The sequence below is a fragment of the Falco punctatus genome, assembly GCF_963210335.1.
Source record: "Falco punctatus genome assembly, chromosome: 11".
NCBI classification, from domain to species: domain Eukaryota; kingdom Metazoa; phylum Chordata; class Aves; order Falconiformes; family Falconidae; genus Falco; species Falco punctatus.
Window position 1 is genome coordinate 18646405 of NC_137591.1, and position 22072 is coordinate 18668476.

The 22072-nt window shown below is 38.4% G+C and overlaps 1 protein-coding gene across 10 annotated transcripts in view; it reads right to left on the reverse strand.

Annotated features, from left to right (window-relative positions):
* Window positions 1-3111: 3111 nt before the first annotated feature.
* Window positions 3112-22072, reverse strand: part of ZNF644 (zinc finger protein 644) — a 52796-nt gene continuing 33835 nt past the window's right edge. For 3 of the 10 annotated variants that reach the window (XM_080406501.1, XM_080406503.1, XM_080406504.1), the window contains exons 4-7: window positions 19012-22058; window positions 18210-18815; window positions 8237-8339; window positions 3112-7717 (exon numbers count right to left, since the gene is read on the reverse strand). In XM_080406501.1, coding sequence (XP_080262627.1) covers window positions 7525-7717; window positions 8237-8339; window positions 18210-18815; window positions 19012-22027 — 3918 coding nt within the window. In that variant the 5' untranslated portion in view covers window positions 22028-22058 and the 3' untranslated portion in view covers window positions 3112-7524. The other 7 variants (XM_080406505.1, XM_080406506.1, XM_080406507.1 and 4 more) reach the window with 7 other exon arrangements.

Consider the following 22072-nt stretch of genomic DNA (forward strand, 5'->3'; position numbering starts at 1 on the left):
GGAAAAAAAAAAAAAGAAAAAGAAAACAAAGAAAAAAAGTAAGAAAAGCCAGTAATCTGCTTTTATGCAGACAAAACAGAGCACAAAATGTTTACTTCCCCAGCTGGATTCATGCCAGGTAACTCGTGAGGTGAGAATTCAGCTCCCAACAGCAGCCTCAGCTCCGGAGTCCTGGGCTGGTACCAACTCTGTAACTTGGGATTTTTGTTCTGTGTAATTCCTCTTCCAAAATCACTCTAAAATCAAAAAATTTCTTCCTCCTCCTCCCACCACTTAGGTACAGATAGCTACTGTGGCCATATAAAATAAATCACAAATCAGGCCATTAGCTATGCTTTTAAGAATATTAAGCAGTACTCTGTATTCACAGGGATCTAGCTTATAGGATTTTCCCCCAAAAAGCTTCTTCACTGGTAGTCAGCGGTAAAATAAAGTCCTAAAGAACAATAGAGATGAAAAATGAGGAAGAAAAAGCAAATGTGGATATAAGCAAAAACTGAGGAAAGGGAAAACAAACCGAGCTAGGAATGAAGATAATGAAAACGGTCAGGTTAGCAGCCCAGTGAGACGCAGCTAAGTACTGTCCCCAGATGGGAACCCAGGCCTGAGGGCACAGAAATGAGTTTGGGATCCTGGAAGAACACTCGCATTCTGGGTCAGGGTCTTTAGTCGTTTATTAGCACTCAGGGTCAGCTGCAGCCAGAGAACACTGGGTTTAGTAGTGGAGGTTATTTCAGTGAGAAGAGAACATTATAAAATGCTGGATACCAAACAGTAAGGAGGAGAGATTTTTTTGGAGGCAGGGAATGGTAGTCCCTACACGGACAGAACCTGGAAAATTCAGATTTCTGTACAAGGTTGTGAGTGAGGCCAGATGTGGGAAGAGGAGCTCATGTTCCTTCATGACTGGACCAAGCGTCTATGGATTTATATACAGCACTTAAAAAGCATCAGTAAATGTACTCCAGATGGCAAAGGGAATGGGTATGGCTGACGTTCAACACAAGAAATCAGATTTAAAGCCTCTTTTCCCTGTCACTGCCTATTTCTTTAACGGTTTGGGGTTAAAACTTATTCCTTGACTGTTCAGCTAAGGATAATATTTGCCCTAACCTCCTCTGTGCCAGGAGCCCAACCGCACCCCCGAAGATTTGGAGGCACAGCAAACGCAGCCATCAGCTGGATTTCGGGGACTACAAAACAAGTGTCAACCTCAGGCTTACGCTGTCTTCTCCTGTTTGCAGTTTCTGTTTCAACCTATGGGGTTTTTGTCTGTTTGTTTGTTTTTAAAAGATTGTTTCCACTGCTTCTTTATCCAAATAAGGCTATTTTCTTTCTCCTGCTTCCACACAATTGTTTTTTTTTTTCAGGGAAGAGACAGATGAAAGAACTATTTCTTGTCAGCAAGACTTGTACCTGGGTGACACACAGTGCCTTATTCGGTTAGAACACAGGTTAATGGTGTTAGCTTGCATTCTGCTTTATCAGTCACTTCTTTTCTGAAGCCATTTCAAAGAGCACAATGGGATTCGAAGCTTCAGCATTTGTTGCTGCAGCAGCGAGGATGGATTTGGATGAGTTTCACAGAGAGCTACAAACATGATTCACAGCTACTGCTGGCTTGAAGACACATAATCAAATGTTTAAACATGAAGTTTCACATTTCCAACAAACAGATTTTTTACTAGCGGTAGATTATGTTTGGGAACATGCACCATAAACATCACGTAAACATGTTTCATGTTGCAGGTCTCTGACACAAAAGTACAGAGATTATCATCACCTGTTATGTAAAGCTCAGAGCTTACAAGTTGAAAGTGTACGTATAAGTGAAAATATAGCACAGACAGAAAGCCCACCAGTGTGGCGATTTATACAACATGTATGGTACAAGCACTTTGGATCTGTAAGAAGGCTCTAGGGCTCTCTTCGTTCCCCCGCTGGACAGCAAGAGCTGTAATTCTGAGGCCTCTGGGCTCACAGTCACCAAGGATGCTATTTGTTGGGTTTTAATTGTAATAAAAGGAGCGTGCAGAGCCTGCACAAGAAAGGTCTTTCAGCTTTTGTAACAAACTTTGCCTCCACCTAGAAAAGCGCACCCCAACAGGGGTGCAGTTAATCCATTTTTTATTTCTAGCCAAAATAACAGCATGTTAGCCTTCAGGCAAGATGGGCACACCACCTCCATAACCAGCACCACCCCACACAGCCCCCCCTCCCCGTGCTGGCACCCTGGCACTGCCCGCACTTGAGCTAAGGCAGCCAGAATGGCTCCCAAAGGGAAAGCGCTGCAGCCACTCGCAGCTACTTGGACCACAAGGTTCTTCCACCTGATGCATGTGAGTGCCACCACGTTTTATAAGAAAGCTGTTTGCTGACATGTGCAAATCTTAATAGGTGCTGAAGTCAGAGGGCTGCCTCGTTTTGCTTTTTCAAATACAATTTTATCAGCCTATAGTGCAACTAGAAATGAGAACGAGCAGCGCTGGAATATCAGCCCTAGTAGGACAGTGTGGAGGGAACCCCCACTCCAGCCCTTGTTTAAACAACCAACCAACCACCCCAACGCTCTTCTACGCTGAATTTTACTATCTCTTCATTTTTGTTCTTACAGCATGTGTGTGTGACTGCTTGCGGCATGGCAATGAATCCTTTCGTGCTGCAGCAGGAGACCGTGGGGAATTTGTTGTGGAGTGCCAGGCAGACTGGGTTTTCCAGAATACTCTGGGTCCAAGTATGTGTGGAAGCCACCGCACGGCGAGCACTGCAGGGAAAAACTGCTTCTAACTGGGAAAGAAGGCGTCAGCAAAATGAGACTGTGCAAAGCAAGAAGCGGGAGGATGTGTGCTAATGAGAGCTGCTGTTATTTGTGATTCGGATCCAGATTTGGGCCCCTGGCTCTGGTGATGTTCCCTTCACCACCAATCCTTGGTCTCCAACACTGGGATGTAACCACCCTCTCCTTGCCTCACCTCTGCATTTTCAGGCGGCTACAGCCAGCAAAGCCGCCCTGTCTTGCCACGCACCCACGTTAGGGTGGAAGTCCCCCGGTTAAGTGACACACGCTGTGTGGCTCACCTCCGAACAACGGGAAGAACACCAAGAAGCCTATGGTGTTAAAAAGGAACATTTTATTGCAAGAGATTACAGACCTGGCACTACGGCCAAATGTTTCCATTACATCAAAATTGCTACCCATGTACCAGGCAACAGCACCTACAAAGCATGGTGGATTCAAATATCTGAAATCATAACGCAGTTGGCTTTTTTAAGTACGTACCACCCTAAAAAGATTTTTTTAAAAAAACAAAGTCAAAACTATAAACCCCTTTTCTTTATTTTAATATGAAACTGGTGTTTAAGTATCCAGGCCATTAACTACTGTGATAAAAAGTGGAAGTCTGTTGACCACGGTGCTCAACTAAACAGGCTTTGTTCACAGCCCTTGCATGGAGTTAGAAGAAAGTACTTGTTATTTGCTGTTAATTTTTCCACATTTGCGCAACAAACTTATATCTTCTGTAGGTTTTCAGAATCTGGTAGATTTAATGAATAACACTTCTTTAAAGCACTAGTGACACGCAGGCAATCCAGCCCCACAACCGGCCCAGACAAAGCACTGGAGTCAAAACACTTTTGCAGGAACCGACCTCGCCATCCCCATCCTGTGGCGCTGACCTTTGGAAAACTTTGGGTGGATGCACCTCTCTGAGCCCTAATTCACCACTCGCGTTCCTCCTGTGAGCCACTTACCTCAAAGACCTTGACGATCTCCCTGAGCGTGGCTGAAAAGGTAGAACTTTGAACCGGCACACAGCTCAAACACAGCCTGGCCCAGGGCACAAGCCCCAGCCGTTAAGAGTCGCCCATCTCTGGCACGTTAGGTGCCCGCTCTCCTTCCCCAGCAGCTAGCGTTACCTACTGTCTGGCCTGTGCTTTCTCTCCCCTTGAGAAGAGCCAGCAGCTCATCTCCTGACGCCACCGGCCGGGTGAGGCAAGCCCTGGGGAGGACTGAGCTGATCTGCAGGCAGAGCTGGACCACCTCGGCTTGCGGGAGCAGCCCGCCTAATACAAGCCACACAATCCACATGAAGCAGTATATGGCAAACAGAAGCAAATGCCCAGGGATCTTTGTGAGCCAACATTTGTTATCCACTTGCCTCCATCTCCTATTTTCCATGCATACAGCCTGAACATGCTACCACTGGGCAGCGGCTACCACAGGCACTTCAAAATTGCCTTTTGAAGATCCTGCAGAAACATCATTTCAAGGAATGCAAACAGAGTTTTAATTTTTTAAGATGATTTGGAAGTATCACTGGAGCTAAGGGATATAGGCCATCTTACAAAATGTGGGAGGTGGGGTCTTCTATAATTTCCAGGTTTCTCTAAGCATTCTCAAAATTTTTTCATAATTTTCCAGAGGCTGCTACTTAAAGAGGCCTTTACCAGACACTAGAGTAACTCCAGAAACACATAAAATTATGATAATGAACCAAAATCAACCAAATAAAAATCACTACGCTAGCCTTTACCCCACAGCAATCTAGCCAACGTGAACAGACTAACACTCGTGTTTATACGTGCGGTTCTGGAAGCCCAGCTCTTCAGCACAGACTGCCACACAGCCTCTCAAGCCACACATCTCAAAACATGAGATTCATATAATATAGAGATTTAATTAACTCCGTTCTATCATCAGATTATTTAGAATCTCTGTCACTCTGGAAAGGGGAATTTGTATCTCCTTGCAGGCAGTGACAGAAGATCTGTATTTCCAAACAACAGAAACCAAGAAAATGAAGAGCTCCATTTGAGGACTGGAGGCTAAAGAAAGCTTAAGGGTAGTCAGTTTTGTTTTAAGAAGATCATTCAGTCTGTATCAACCATATATGCAATTAACTTAATATATACAGAAACTGTAGAACTCTTCTGATTATTTCAAACTATATTGCCAAGGATCTGATGCAAGCAGGGTACACAGCTCCAGCGCACCCACTCAGAAAACCTGCCACTGCAAACTGCTGCTCCTGATCAAAAGAATCTCATTTTGGAAAATAATCAGGCCTTGAGCTAGCTCCCTGCTCTGCAGACACAACCTTTGCATTTTAGTGTTACACAAAGCAGCTCACTATTGGGGTTTAATGAATTAAATAGAATTAACTAGTTTTTATTATTATTATGAACCTAATAGAGTTTTTTTGCTAATGCAGAATTCTGCACGGTATGGCTTCACCTCACAAGCTTTCGTAACAATACTAGATAAATATCATTTGCACTCAATTGATTTTTTCATCTGTTAAACAGCCACAAAATACGGTGCTCTCACAAGCACCCTTTTTGGTGAGAAAGGTAAACAAGCACTCTATTAAAGCATTATAAACATTCAAGGTGATCTGATCACTTCCCTCTATTCCGTTTCCACACATTGCTGCTACTCTTCCATTTTCACAGCATATAAACCCCCCCCCCAATCATCCACAAATTTAGAAATTCGTTAGTCTGCATACATATAATTTGTCTGCAATACACTTCAACATCCCAGTTACCTTTCCTAAAATCTCTAAAGTATTTTTTTCTCCAGCCTTTACATGAACCGATACAGCTTTCCCAGTTAAAAAAAAAAAAAAAAGGGAATAAATTTTGTCAATAAAGCTGAAGTTATCTGTAGCAACGTGTACAGTAAAACACCCAATATCACTCATTTAATGATAGCCTTGACAGAGCGAGGATGGCTTTGTCTCAGGACTGTCCTGTACAGCTGTGCATTTCTAACCCACCTACTTTTACCAGACCGTTAACAAGCCTTGTGTGTTACCTCTGAACCATGCACATACAGGAAGACAGACATTTATTCATATTTTCCACCAATCAAATGTAATGTGTCTGTGAACAAGTCAGTTTATTGCAAGTAAATGTACTTTTACTTAAGATCATGAGAAGATTCTAATCTCAAGCAAGACAAATCAATTTCACAAACTTAATTCACACAATGCAAATAAATGCTTCACATTATAGACATTTAGATTTTATTTAAACCTTTTTATTTAGAGATTTTTCTGGTAAGGAGATATACCATAGGAAAGCAATTTCACTGGCAGTGAGGTATGTATATACTCTACCAAAATACTCCTCTTGTTTTAACTGCTTTTAACTTTATTTACATATAAAGAAAATATCAATGCATATCCTTGGCTTAACTACAGTATCGGTTACCCTATATGAGTAAAATGAAATGTTACTTGCATACAAAATTGATTTGTAGAGGAATCTAATTTGATTTAAACAAAAATCATGTTCTGAAAACAGTTTAAATGAACAAACACAATTCAGCATGACCAAGACACCTGCACCATATTTCCATCCTCACAGCACATTTATTTCAGTAATTCTGTAAGTAGGTCCTTAGCATGAGCATAGTGTTACAGTTTTCATACATATAATCACATCCAAAACAAGCTCTAAAATTTAAGTTGTAAACATTCTCTTCATATGTAGAAACATTTCAATCTGTGTTCAAATTTTCTAAAATGATCAATCTTTTAAACAGAATTATAAATGAAAAGTCTACTCTAACCGTGTAGTGAGCAATGCTTATTAGTACATTTCTACAGTGTTAAATAAAATAGTAGAGAGGCAAACTTCTGTAAGCAAGTCAGACTTTAAGTAAATCATCATAAAGAAACAAACTTGTTAACAAAAAGATGCTTTGTAATAAAGATAGTTGGATTGAATCTACTATGATACAAAAACTTAAGGGTAAATACCATCTTTGTTGACAAGTAGGAGGTAGCATGGATGCACCACTTTATTGTCAGTGAGAAATGCAACTGAAGTAAAGAATATTTCCTTACCACAAATTTCCAGTATTATGTACATATTTCTCTTAGAAATTTGTTTAAACAAGTTTCCCTCCACTTTTTAGTACAAAAAGCCTCATGTGATTTAAAAAAAACACGTACACACCTAGATAGAAGAGTACTAATTGCCCTATTTGAATGAAACAGTCTCTTGAACTATGAAGTACATGATATTTAATGCCCTAAGTTGAGTAAATTGTATTAGCAGTTCTTGGTATTATACAAAACACTACATACATACAAACAAAATATAATAATATCTTATTTTACTATGTAATTCTTTTTGGAATAAACAGAGCCTTGATTTGGGTAACACTGAAGAGAACATGGTTTCTTTGCTTTATTAAAATCTGTCTTTTAAGTACCCATGTGCAACAATTTAAAAATGGCTGCCATACATGTAATGGTCTTGTATTGATAGTGAACACAGTAACTGACAAAAACATAATAAACCTTAAAAACACATCTTCCACCCTATATAAAATATAAAGACTACTTACTGTAACTGTTAAGTATTCAATTTAGTTTGATGTTACTGTAATCCACTTCCTCTATTTTTCTGTCTTTAGCATTTATAAACATAATTTAGTGTAGCAATTTATTTTAAAAAATGACAAAGTATTTCAAATTTACATCCAATTAAAATTTAAAACGTTTCCTTGTTCTATGATGCTGCTTCTGCCATCAGTAAAGAAAATGAAGTTTCAGTAATTGAAGCAGGCTTTTTAAGTAGTGATGTGACTTCAACCATGCCAGCTCCAGTCCGTGGAAGATTTGCGTTGACAATGTGTCGCTGCAAGTGCTTTATCCAGTCTTCTTGAACAGACAAAGGTCCTCGAAAGACCAGACCACAAAACCTATGCAAATATTAAAATTATTCCATCAAGATATATCTAGCTTTACTGTAAAATTGTAACATAAAAGACATTGAGTGGTAAGTCCTGATTTTCTTTTAAAGTTTGTTTTTACATATTTTAGCTGAAAACCTTAGTAACTGAATTCATTTATATTATATTATAGGAAACGTCAGCATGAAAAAACTGCATTTTTTTTTTTACATTCTTACTTTTTCTTTTTACATTTCTTACATTTTTAACGCTGCAATAATAATCTGTTGTTCTTAGGTAAGGTTTATTTTGAAGGACAGAATATTACTCAGACATGACCAGTAAGATTTTAGTTAGAGAAAACAGCTGGCAACCTAATATCCAAATATGACTGATTCAAGTTCTTTTGTTCAAATTAATGAAAATAGGCAATTGCTTCCCCCCTCTTATTATTCAATTTAATCACAAACATTCACAGGATACAGTCTCAGGATTAAAATTAGCAAGCCTTTAGGAATGTGTTCTTTCAATTAAAATAAGCCTATGTACCTGCATCTGAGTATGTAAACTTCGTCAGCACTATGAGGTAAAGGCAGCATTTTTTTCTTGCTTCCGGATCTTGACCTTGACTTCTTTTGCTTACAGTCTAAAGCTAAGAAGAGAAATTTCCATATGTGAAAGTGATACTTCAACGAGTGTTAACTAAACAGAGATATTTAGTAAGCATCCCCTATAGCAGCAGTGAAAAGACATCTACCTCCTTGTTATTCTACATTTAATTATAATGTAAATCTGAAACAATTACAGCATGCTCTAAGAAACTTACTGGCAAAACACATGAAGCTATTTTTTTAGTTTAGCACAGTGCTTGCTCTTTAGAAGACTAGATAACTGACATTCAGCATTAAACTGTTGTTTTAGTATCAGCAAGGACCTACTAACCTATTGCAGAATTATATAAAAGCAAAGCACCACTGGAAACTCCCTTTCATGTATAAAACGCCGTCAAAATCTTGGAATTTGTTCAGTAGTTCAAGTACCATTATAAGACGACTCATGTTCAACCAAGTTACAATTTCACAAAGTTGTAGCTTTCAGCTAATACCATCAAGAATTGCTAGTTTGAATATAACACCTGCCATTTATTTTCAAACATAAAGCAAAAGTTTGTCCTTTTAATTTAAGAATGTTATATGAAGCTTCCCCCCTTACTCCTGCCTGAATTCTAATGCACCTTATAAAAATTATGTATTAATCCTTGGCAGTGGGAGCTTGTATTTGGACAATAAATGGGGATGGCAAGGCCGCTTTTTAAATTCAGTCTAGCATTTGAAACTATGTATGAAAATGTGTATGAACAAGAAACACATAGCAAATGTGTTCAGTTAGCACTGAGGTCCATACCTCCCATAAACAGGTGTAATAGGAATCTCTAACAAAACCTGGAGATTCTAGGAGCCAAAGCTGGGGAATGAGGGGATTAAGTGAAGTTAATATTGTTATGATGAATACAGCTGATAAAGCTCAAGAAAAAACAGTAAGTTTGGGATTGCTTGAACTGAGAAGTATTTCTAGCTTTACTCTACTCCAAAACACAAGACACCAACGCTAAAACTCCACAAAACCTGAAAGACAGTAATAAGTGGTATACTTGATACCAAAAAGGCATAACACTATGCTACTGAAGCAACTTGGCAGTAACATCTTCAAAAATTGTTACACTTGTCTGACTCCTGTAATATAAAACAGAAGAATAAACCTCTTAGTATTCTGAAGCATAAGACATCATCTGGTGAGGCAAAACATGCTGATTTAAAGAACACACAGTCTTGATTGCATCCTTCATTTTTCTCACATCGTCCAAATGAGCACCTCTCATGCTCTTACCCTGTAGCCAAACTTTTAAGTTGTAGGTACACGAGACATTTCCCAGTTCCATCCCCAACTTTAAAGATTCCTACAGTATATCTAGAAAAATTAGAATGACTTTTTGATGTTTGAAGGTACCCGAGAACTAATCATAAAAATAGAAAGCAGATACCAACCTAAAGAGAATTCCTTCAGACCCTGGGTCAAACCATCATTAGGAAGATGAGGCTCAACAGCATTTTTTCTGACAGCAACAATGAAAGCAGTCTGGATATAAAGGCAGTAACCCAAGGTGGTGGGGGGGAGAGAGACAGAAATGGCCAAGATAACTTCTGGAAAAGTGAATAGGTAAGGGGTTCTTAATGCTTTATGGTCTCATCAAAAGCATATTCCTCATATAATCAGGAAGAAAAAACCTGCTAACCATCTTTCAGGCTGTAGCAACTACCGAGTAGTACAAATATTTTACATACCGCAACATCAGTAACAACATCACCACAAATGTAAGCAGATAAAATACTGAAACCCAGAACCCATTCTCTGAAGAGAACTATTTGCATGAGCTGTGGCTTATGTGAAGCAGTTATTACAGCAAAAGCTTTGCCATTGCTGATTTTGCAGAACATCATGGGAAGGAGGGAAACAGAAGTCAGTATTATCTGAATGCAGACATATCCACGAGTTGCAGCTGATGTCAGTTAGTTGATGTCAGTTGAGATGAGAGAAAAAAAAAAAAGCAGTAGACCGCAGTTTCCTCCTCCCAGAGAAGCCTACATGCATTTGAAACAAGAACAGGCTTATTTCTTTCATGTTGGCAAACTTAAGACATCCATTCCCCTCAAGAAATTAGATTCTACTCACATACATCCCAAGCATTTCAGAGATCTTTCACTTTCTAACTAGACCTGAACTGGTCCTCTGCAACAGAGTTCCTGAAACCTAATGGCTTTTTGTGCGTGTGTGTCATCTTCTAAAAACCCTCTGAACTACTGTGCAGTCAAATAGCAACACAGAAACTGCCATATGCACCAGGAGGGGTAGTTTCTACTTCCCTGAAAGGTACCTTTTCCAAGAACAATGAGAACACAAGGAAAACAAAAGAATGGACATCTTCCCCAAGCCGTTTATAAGAGGCTCTAGATAAAGAAACTACAAAACAAAGAACAGAAAATACCACAGTAAAAGACGTCAAGAAAAAAAATTCAGATCAATGCATTCTCAGAGTAGCTTAACTAAGACTGGAAGCCGATTTGCCCAAGCAAGATGCTGTTGCAAGGGTTTTTTTTTGTTCCCTTTGTCTTTTGATCTGGTGAACATATTCCTTCACATTTTAATGGGGCACAAAGCAGCACAAGTACATTTTCAAGTTACTCCAATGGAGCAGGAATGTAAGTGGAGAAAGAGCAATATCTGGGTAAAGCTGATGGAAAACCGTAATTCGTAAACGAGTTATCAGATACATGTACCGGTAACTGTCACAATTTCATTTTTGTCTATCCAGAGAGCAACACATTTAAATGAAGTCACATGCATACACTGAAGTACTCTTTTGATATGATGCTTACAAGTGCTTGCAAGCATTAAATCAGTCACACCACTGCCCCACCCGTAAGAAAGCATAGCCATGTTCTGACAAAACTTAGTTACTGCTCTTCTGATGCCTTTACTGTAACAAAGCATGACCTCCTCAGCAGGTATGTTTTTAGCACTTCCCAGACGAGACCAAGCATAATTTAGCTCTAGTAAGCTGCATGGAAATTGCAGCAAATTGCCAGAGAGAAGCAGGAACTACCTACCATTAGCGCTTGCTTTGTGGCTATCACAGCTCCCAGACTACCACCCTGCATTTCCTGTAAAGGCCCAACTCTTTTTGGAAGAAGCCTCCTTCCTTCAAGTTTGGCCACCTGGTGTTTCCTAATTGCTGTTCCAAAAACATTTAGTAAACAACCAATTATACCACTTCATCAAACTTCTGATACAGCATGACAGAGAAAGAACCCATCTAAACCAAAAGACAAACAAACTTTGGAGAAGTCTCCTTGAGGCACTCAAGTTCAACTTCAGAGCCCACTACTTAGAAAAATACATGCTAGGTAAAAAGGCAGATATAAAAGCCTTCTTTACCTCCACGACCGCTTCCATGAAGCAGATGGAGACAGGAGGCTGAAATGTGTATGCCTAAGAGAACACGAATTAGAAAAGTCACCATTAGAGGTCCTTCATGCCATTAATTTTGAACCTCACACCAAATGTCAAGTACATCTATGCTACTTTGCACGCTCTGTCTTGATGTCCCCCAACATAGAATACTTCTCATTTCAGGAAGACCAAAGCTAGGTCTTTATTCAGACTTCATTATGTTTGTCATAGTGAATGTAAGCTAACGCAAGTTGAATAATTGAATGCACAAATGGATCTAATTAACCATTTATAAACACCACCCAGTAAAAAATAATGAATTATCTTTCTTGCATATTTATTCACTAGTTTCTCAAATTCTATCACTTGCTATCTATCCTCATCATTACTGCACAATAAAATGCACTAAAAAACCCTCCAGTAATTTGCTCCCTGAAGGATTTTATAGGACACTAAAAATTAGCTCATTGTGCCAGCTGATCAGTTATAACTGTAACAGCACAGAATAAAGACACACAAAGCCCGCAGATCTGATTTCTGCTGTAGCTGTATATGCTTCCACAGTAAACTTCCCAAAGCTACAATTTTGGCAAAGCAATATTAGAAATTATTTGGAAGCACAGCAGCTGCATGAACTGCTACTTCAGCCATACCACTGGCTCAAAGGCCAGACTCCTTGCTCTGTATTTTATTGTTCTGTCTCGAATTTCTGAAAAAGCAGGCTCCATTACATAAGCAAAGACCAAAGAAGAAAGTGGTGATTCCCGGAAGATGACAGCCAGTAAGAAGAGACTGAGTATGTGAAAAGAGTGAACAAAGAAAAGATGTAAAAAGCCAAGGTGCAAAAGAGTATTAAGAGACTTTGGGGGCAGGGGGAAGAGAAGCCTGGAGAGAAGAAAAGGAAGGAAGCTGAATACACAACTGTGCCAAGAAGAGTAAGATGCATTTTGAAGATTTTGCATAGGTCTGTCTAATGCTTGCTTTAAAGATAATCTGAAGAAACAAGCAAGTTTGCCACATGCTCTGAGAAACACTTAACACGTTGCTATCCATCAAAATAAGTATAGAAGGAAAGTCGCATCTACTCAGGATGAGCAATTAAACCATTACATTGGTCAAAATTGGACTGCATAACAAAACAAAAAAATTAATGTTCCAGTCAGACCTCTGAAGACCATCACACAAGCACTAACACAAAAGCCAGTCACTATCAAAATGAACCTAGACAGGTGTTTGCTATGCAGTGGATCCATACTGCATAACTATAGGCACAAATTAAGTTTAATAAACACTAACCTTGAACAGCCAACAGCCTAGAAAGTTTCACTTCTAGGATCTTGAGTCTATATCAAAATTTACCATTGTGCTTAACTACGTCTATTATTACTGCTAAAACTGTTCAAGGTGCATTTGAAAAACAAAACAAAAAAAGGGCGAGATTTGATCAAATTACTGACTCTGAAGAAGCAGGGCATCTGATAGAAAAGCAATACGATAATAGTATCAAAAACACGCAGACAACTGAAAAACTGAGCAGAAGACTAGTATGTAAGCTAACGTAACACTAGGAAAGGTCTCACTTTGGTGACATGCAGACATGACTATGTTTCTCTTACTAAAAACAGTAATGCCTAGATAGCTCCCACAGTTGGCAAATAATTACAGAAATTACAGCATTCATGTTTACACATAACTATTTAATTGCAGCAAGAAACTGAGACAAATATTGAGCCAATATGATTTCTTTTCAGTAGTTATGTTTACTTTAGAAGATACAAGAAAGGCTTTGTGAAAACAAGAAGAACATGTATAAAACTATCTTCATTGTCTCCACACAGGTTCCAGGCTGATGCCAAACTGAAGACATCTCAAAATTGCCCTGAACTGCAACCATTTTTTAGTAAGAAAAATGAGTTCTCCTCAAGAGTGACACTCATAGCAAAGTTTAAAACTAGCGAGTGCTACTGAAATTTTGGAATAAAACTTACAAAGCCGAATATCAAATAAAACCGCTGTTTAAAAGCGTATTTTTTGGTCCACAAGCCTTGCATTGAGCTTGCTTGAACAAAAAGTAAATTGGGCAAAGTTTACAATCTTTGCAGTTACAACAGTTTTAATGGTAATGACTGAGTTAATACAAATATCCATTGGTTGCACAATGTTGTAATAGCTAAAAGTTCAGCCTCTCTAAGTCATCAGTTTCAGTGAAAGGCCTTTATCGACATGGGACAGGCTATTCGTCTGGCTCAGCTCCAGCTTCTGAGATCAAAAGACATTTTTGTTTAAAGTTTTGTTCCTAACCCTTTTTATAAGCTTTGCTGCTAACCTAATTTTAAACAAACTTCTAGGTCCAATGATACAAGACTCCAGAGTTTTCTTTCAGTTCTTTTAAAGAAAGTGGCAACTGTTCTGATGAGTATGCTACTGCTTCACTAGCAAAATACATTTCTTAAAGAAAATAATTAAAAATCCCTGAAAGCACCTTCACAAGCTACCCTCACTTTTCCCATTTAGCAAAAGGGAGGCTGAGGTACAAGGAGCTTGTCCGGGATCCAATCTGTGTACTATCCTGTTTGCCACAGTGTCTCCTCCACTGAATTATTGTTAAGATTTCAGCATGCAATTTAAATATGTAGCTACTGAAAAATATTTCACCAGTAGGTATATAAGCAAAGTAACTTACCACAGGGCTATTATCAAATCACAGCAGTGGTAAATGAAGTCCGCTATCATCACCTTTCTACTGTGTAAATATGAAAACTTTCAGAATCACTAACTGAAGGCATACACTCCTACACATTGGATATTATTGCATCTGCTGACTTCCTTCTAAATTTACTTTGTTATAGCATTAACTTAGTATAACGTAAGACCTGGCAGCCACAGGCCCAGTTTGTAAAAGTATTTCTTTTAGCCTTCTGCAGAGAAAGCCTGAAACTCAGTTTGTCATTCTTATCATAAGGAATTACATCTGCAGATTAAAAAAAGGATTATGCGGTTTTCTGAAGCATTGTGTAGGAGTCTGCGCTTGTTGACACAGAAAACTGATGGTTGCTCTTGTTAATTATTGAATATTCCAGACTTCATATCTCCAGATTCTCCTCATTGTATTTCATCTCTGCTCCCCTATTTGCTGTTGATCATATGAAGCTCCACTAATTTCAGCAATAATCCAAGTAAACTCAGAAATTGCTTACAGCCAAGCAAACTGCAAGTGTCTGGAAATAAGTCGAAATATGGAATATTATAGGAATTTCAAAATGAAGTATGTTTTCATAAAAAACATTAATAGCAGTGCCAAATGCTGTACTACACTCACTCCATGTCAGACCAGGTAGTTTCTGGGTTGTGAGCCAAACAAGAATATGCTGTTAGAAATACACAAACTGTAAAATTACTTGCTTTTCCTGTTTTAACTATAGTATTCTTAGTAATTATATGCACTGGATTGTAAAAATTACTTGTTGGTTCATTGTGTGGTTGTTTTTTTTTTTTTTTTGGGGGGGGTTCCCCCTCCTCTAATTTTTGAGGTACTTTTAAACACTTCATTAGAAGGTCAACTAGCTGGTTTGGAAGCTGTGATGTTGTAGAATGAATTTAAGCAACCACCTCTTAGTTTTGCTTACATACCTTAAGTGTTGGATCCAAAATAAATAAGAATGAAAATCAGACATGAGAGTGGACAACAGCAACATACCTTTTCTTAAAAGTTGCTGAAGTTTTATGGCAAATAAATTGTTTACCAGCAGAAGCTTCAATATTATTTTGAATTAACATATGCTTTTGTCCAGTCTGATGAGGAAAATGTATCATAGACAGACTTGCTTTTACATCTGTAACAAAACATACCTGTCCCAGTCAAAAGTCCAGCACTCTTCTTTCGTGCATAAGCGCGTAAGTGGTTGGACAGGCTAACAGCACTTGTAAACGTCGTATTGCAATGCACACACGTTCTAAGCTTCACAGGCATACCTATCATTCAAAAGAAAACTATAATCCAGTTCTCTCTTCAAAAAATGAAATTCTCAAAGCGTTGTAAAAAGTTTTCTGCAATAAAGATGGTTTAAAATATATTCACTGCATTGACGCAATTGTTTAGTATATTAGAAGGATCCAAGTTAACCATTATTAGTTTTCCATGTAGTGCTTTAAGCCAAACCATGTTATTTGGAAAAGAACAGAAAGGAGGCAACCTGAGCCCATTAGGCTACTCTGTGTTTAATACCTGCTATCAAGTTCCTACAGATCTCCACATTACGAAGCTCTAATCCCAAATTCAATCCTGCAATTTGAACAGCACAATTCTGTTGAGAAATTTCAGAGCTTGCAACATTTCCAATAGAAAGAATTTAAAAAGTCTAGTCGAGAAAGCAGTAATTGAAAGTGTTTTACCCATAAGACTGATGAGCTCAATACTAAATTAGGCTGCTGTTGAAGGATCAGAGAAAAAGGTGGTAAAACACACCACTGAACAGCTGTTAGACAAAACATTTTGTTCAGTGTGTTTTCTGTTCATTACACAATTAATAATGAAAGATAACGATTTGAAGTTTTTTGCCAAAATCTTTGTGCTAAATAAATGATCAAGAAAGCAACATGCTATTTATCACAGGAAAACAGTGAAACAATACTGACCTCCTCACTTACCAGACAAAGAAAACCATTATAACTTATCCCCTACTCAACTCTACCATAATGTTTCTCCCTTTATTTTACCAAAGACATATTGTTTTGGTCAACTAATCAAGTTCTCTACTAATAAATTATTAGAAGAATAAATAAAAAAGCTAAAACTACTCAGCTGGAAAGCCTGTATTTGCAGGAAAGAAAGAATGCTATTCTCCAGCAGCCCACAGAAGACATGCTGTTCTTTCAGGCAAGTTACAGAAGAAGAACACCTGGTTGGTAAAAACCTTTTAAAAAACTAAATCCAGAACTAGGAATATTTGCCTTTTTAGGAAAAACAGAAGAATTTCAACTTGATGTTAAATATTTTCTTATTAACTCAACTGGCACAGTGCGTTAGTTGTCAAATTCTGTTACCTCAGCCACAGATAAAGGCCCCATTTGTAATTGTTAGTACTATGCAAGCATATGTTTATTTTTACCTGGTTGTTTATCACAACCAAACAGGTGCTACCTAGTATTCAGTGGTAAATATTAAACAAAGTAATACACAGTGTCAGGTTTGGCAAGCTATTCCTTTAGCATTGTTTTTCAAATCATTATGCCTGTCAGAGATATACTTCCTTCATTAAGCAATCTCCCATCTTAAAGGACAACCACAGACGTCCAGAAGACATTAAATGTAATTCTGTTCCACCTCTACTATGTCATTTTAAACGTCATCAATCTTAAGAAATTGACTACCACACTTTTGTAGTCCCCTAAAAGAACTTCTGAGCACATCAGACTATTGTTTTTTTTATTTGTTTAACAGAAGACAAGAATATAGGTGAAAAAGTACTAGGCACTGCCAGTTTTACTAACCTGCACTGGGTAATGACAAGAAAACCAACAGAACCAAAAAGTCAGGAGTATAAAAATAAGATCCTGCTCCTCGATCTAAAGCATGCTGCAGCATTATAAGGTGGTGCCCAAACAAGAAACAGGTAAATGCAAGCTCTACATACACATTAAAAAGGATGTTGTTAAGAATTCCCCAAGACTAGAAATAACGACAAGTAGGTCTAAAAACATCACTCTAAAAACCTGCTCCATTAGTATACAGAGTATCTAGGAAGTTGCCTATAGAATTGTTTAGTTAGCACAATTCTCAGTGGAGGGGCACTCTGTCCGTATCGGTCAGGGGCTATGCATTAGAAACCTGCTGGCTACAACTGTATTCCAACAAAGCTTGAACCAGCACAGGTCTTCACTCAGGATAGACAGGCCCTAAAGAAAGCATGTTTCTCACAGCAGCCGCAATTTTGAAACAAACAATAATTAATCTATGTTGTAAGAGTACATCTGCCTAAAACCATCCAAATTAGTTGACAGTGATTCACCAATTTGGAATATTATGCATTTATAATGGTATCAACAGTTCTGTTAGTTTGAGCAAATGTTGCTTTGCACAAACCTCAAAGATTTAAATGAAGTAGCTCCCAAACCAGCTGTTTCAATGCCCAGAAACAGGGTTACACGCCCAAACATTTCAGAACTGTTAGTCTACCAAAGATGCACAGACACTTCAACTTGTTATTGCAGGATGTGTCATCTTCCTTACTGAGGCTCATTTGGAGTCCGCTTTGAATTTGTATGCCCAGCCACATGCAGAACAGGAACTACGTTCCACGCAAAAACCCCTCAGTGGTGCTAAGGGTTTTTTTCACTTCAGGAAAAACATATCAGAAAAATTTGCTGTGCTACCTCTTGCAGTCAGTGTCCTCTGGAAATGAAACAAGAATGAAATGAACAGAATCCCAAACAAAATACTCTGCACTTGTACGTTTTCTACGAATTAAAGGACTCTTTGGAAATGTTGTCAAGACAGGTAGAAACACCTTCTTACCTGACTGCATAGTCAAGTCCATTTTTTGTGGCTGATACATCAATGGACTGTCTTCGTTTAATGGAAGAACACATTTCTGAACAAACCTCTTTCTTGCAGTTTGATTATGAATCTTTTGTGGAGAAATATCAGGATTTCTTTCTTCTCCTAACCTCTTATTTTTCAGGAGTTCTATCAGTGTAAGTGACTGATTTTTTTTTTCATCATGTAGTACTGCTTTTGTTTCATCACATTCATTTAGGAAATTCAGCCCTTCTTCCTCCGATGCAGACACAGATGTATCTTCAGTCTTTAGGCCATTATGGTATGCTTCAAGAGGTATAACATTCTGAGATAAAAAGTCATCATTTGATGCAAATTTCTGAGCAACAAACGGTCTGGGAATAATGCGGCGACTGTTCAAAGCCTTTAGGATTTTTTCATACTTCTCTTCATTTTGCATCATCTCATTCAGAACGCAGATCGGAGACTTGTGTGCGTCCCACTTGGTTTTACCAAGCCTTTTCAGGTGTCCTCGCACATGATTAGACAATCCAATTTTAGTATCAAACCAGCCTCCACAGAGCTGACATGTATGCTCAGAAGTTGTTTCAGATTTCTCGATCGCTACAAAGAAAACAATTACCATTTTTTTTTACAATTATCCACAGTCAAACATTACCCTAGAAAATCACAAGGGTAAGAGAGGATTTATAACAAGATAAAGCTAGTTGTTTAGTGCTCAATAAATCCCTTTGTCCCCTTTATACACAAATTAAAAATAAAACCCCCAAACCCAAACAACAAACCCAAACCAACTTACCTTTTCTAACACGTTTAACAGGCGTTCCTGTTCCAGTTCTTTTAAAATGTTGCATTTTGTCACTTGTTGCTATCTGTTCCGGTGAAACAACATGACGGGCTTCATAGCTCAGTCCGGCTCTGTGAAGATGTCCTCTGACATGATTGGACAGTCCAACACCTGTTTCAAAGGTTGCTGGACAGTACGGACAGGACTTCTTTTCAAGCGACAAATCCGTCCAGTGGAAAACTGAATTATGCTTTGGCAATGCTGATCCTACATTTTCTAAATTCTGAGGATCATGCAAATCATGCAGGAAGTTACTACCCTCAGCATCTTCATAATACTCAAAATAAAAGCCATCATTCTGCTCATAACTAAGTGAAGATTTATCACCAGCTTCATGATCTTCCATTTTACCTTTGAATATGGGGAATAGGTTTACATGCTCCTGATTAATATCACTGTAAGATTCATCCTCCACAGACTGTGTAGTGTAATCACATAGTTCAACATTATCCCATGAACTGTCATCCTCCGTTTCATAGCTGTCTTTTTTTTCAGCAGAGTTAAGTTTCTGTAAAACAACAACAGTCATTTTATGCAGAAAATCTGGATAGCAATCCAAATCATCTCCTGTAACAGAGCCTTCCCTCTTGGATTCTTTAACCACTCTTTTTACAGCTACATGCCTACGATCTTTACAGCCTTCTGCCCTTTTGCAACCAAGATTATTTGAATCCATGACAAAATAATTATTACAGGGACTACTTGATGAAGAAAATAAATGTAAAGAACTGACAGAGTTGGACTCTTCCTTTTTTAAATGCAAAGGATAAGAGTCACTAGATTTTTTAATCATCCTGTAGTTTTCGTATTTGTGTCTATATAAATAATTACTGCTCGTTTTGACACTAGCTTTCTGCTTTGCTGCTTGATGAAAATATTTAGGTTTCTGGTCAATGCTATTTCTAATCAAAAAGGTCTTGTTTGTAGAATTTAGATTGCACACACTTACAGATGACTGTGAAACGCTTTTCCGAGCCTTCTGTATCCTGTAGGGTCTCTTGTGAAGTTTTGCGAAGCTAGTGGACTGTGAAGCAGAGCCAAATGATCTTTTTACATCCTGTTTTAAAACAGAGTTCTTTGGAAAAGTAGAAGATTGTTTGATCAACTGTTTTGTCCTGCTACCAAAATCTAAAGATTCTTCTATTATGCTTCCTTTTCTTTTTTCTAGTCTAAGATGGCTACCAAAGGGATCAATGCACGATGCTGGGTGCAAATATTCCATGTGTTTTTTTAAAATGCTTCTAGCTGAAGTAGTAAATGGACACATCTTACACACATACGTTGATGATTTTTTTGAGGATCCCAAATATGGATCTTTCAAGGATGCCTTTTTCTGTGTTTTCCTCTGGGACATATCGCTACCGATAATGGAACATTTGACTACTGCTCCATGAGCGATCCCTCGATGGCATTCCAGTTCATTTTCTGTCACAGCCATGAAATTGCATTCCTCACAGCAATAATATCTTTTATCTTTTTCATGGGTCTTTGCATGCTGCACAAACGTTTTGGGACAATTGGTACCAAATACACACTGTGGGCACTGTAACCGTGCGCTCCTACCCTCATCCTGAAGTTCTTTCAGCTCACGGATTTCTTCCATCAGTTTCTGCCTTCTTTCCTGGTGAATTATCATATGTTTAAGAAGTGAATTACGATCTCGAAATGTCCTTCCACATTCCCTACATGCATAGGGCCTGGGGACATTGAGATGTCGGAAATGACTGTTCCCATCTAAATGGTACATCATATGCCTATGCAGATGTTTCTTCTCCCTAAAATTCACATTGCACTTTGTACAGGGATAAAATGATGGTTCATCAGTACTGAAAGTAGATGGCGATTCAGAATCATTCTGTTCACATTTGTTTTTTAAAGTATTGGAAAGAAAAGTGCTAGTGTGAACAGGAGAAGTATCTTCTGCACAGTTACTAGTGGGACTATAAATGAGCTGCTGGATAGCATCAACAGCTTCAAGCTCTTCATCTGTGGATTCAGGCTTTACTTTACTCAATGAATATTTCTGCGGTTCTACTATTTGTAGCTCCTCATTCTGCTCTAAGAAGTCAACATCTAATAGTTTCGATTTACTAGGAATACAACTGGTATGACCAAAACAGTCTTCAGTATAGCGTGTTATTTTACTAACATCCATTTTCCTTTTTCGCTTTTTTTCTAAGCCTACTTTACAGCGAATAGGAGACTTCTCCATTGTTTCTTCATTTGTCATAAGAAACTGTATAAACTCTTTTTGTGGATCCCAGCTGGGATCACAACCCGATCTGAAACCACCTGTACCTGAGGAAATGTCTGTTAATGTATCAACACAGTCGTCTTTTACTAGTAGATTTTTATCATCCTCACAAACTTCTACTTGGCCTACTAAAGTGCTATCTACACTATTTCCTACTGATTTCTGTGAATCACAACCAATTGAAGCAGAGGTAGGTAGATTTTTAATGGAATGAGTCAGGTTCTTAGCATGTGCTACATCAGGTAACAAAAATAAAACTTGGTGCTGATTTGATTTCTGTGTTGCACTCTTTGCAGGCAGCTGAAGATCATGAACCACTGTCAAAGTTGAGCAGGAATCTGTGTGATGACCTACAGGCTGTCCAGTGGTTAATGAAACACTGCCTTTATTCATAATGGAAGTCTTAGTTGAGGTGGAGTGTGAAACTGGTCCATTAACAGCAGTTCCTCTAGACAAGATAAAGTTTTCGCTAGAAACAGTAGGAGCACCAGCGTGTATAAATAGAGAAGTCTGGCCTCCGCTTAAGGCTTTTTCAGATCTATCCCTTGATAACTCCTCAGGCAGAGTCAATGTACTGTTCTTCTGAAACGACGTGTCGCTCTCTTGTGGTTTAGGAATGCCACCTTCTTCCTCAGATATGAAATTATCACCACATAGGATTTCTTCTTCTTCTTTAGCACCAGTGACTTCAGTATTTATCTCTAAATCATCCATATTGCTGGTCTGTCCATTAAGTACATTTACACTAAAAAACAAACA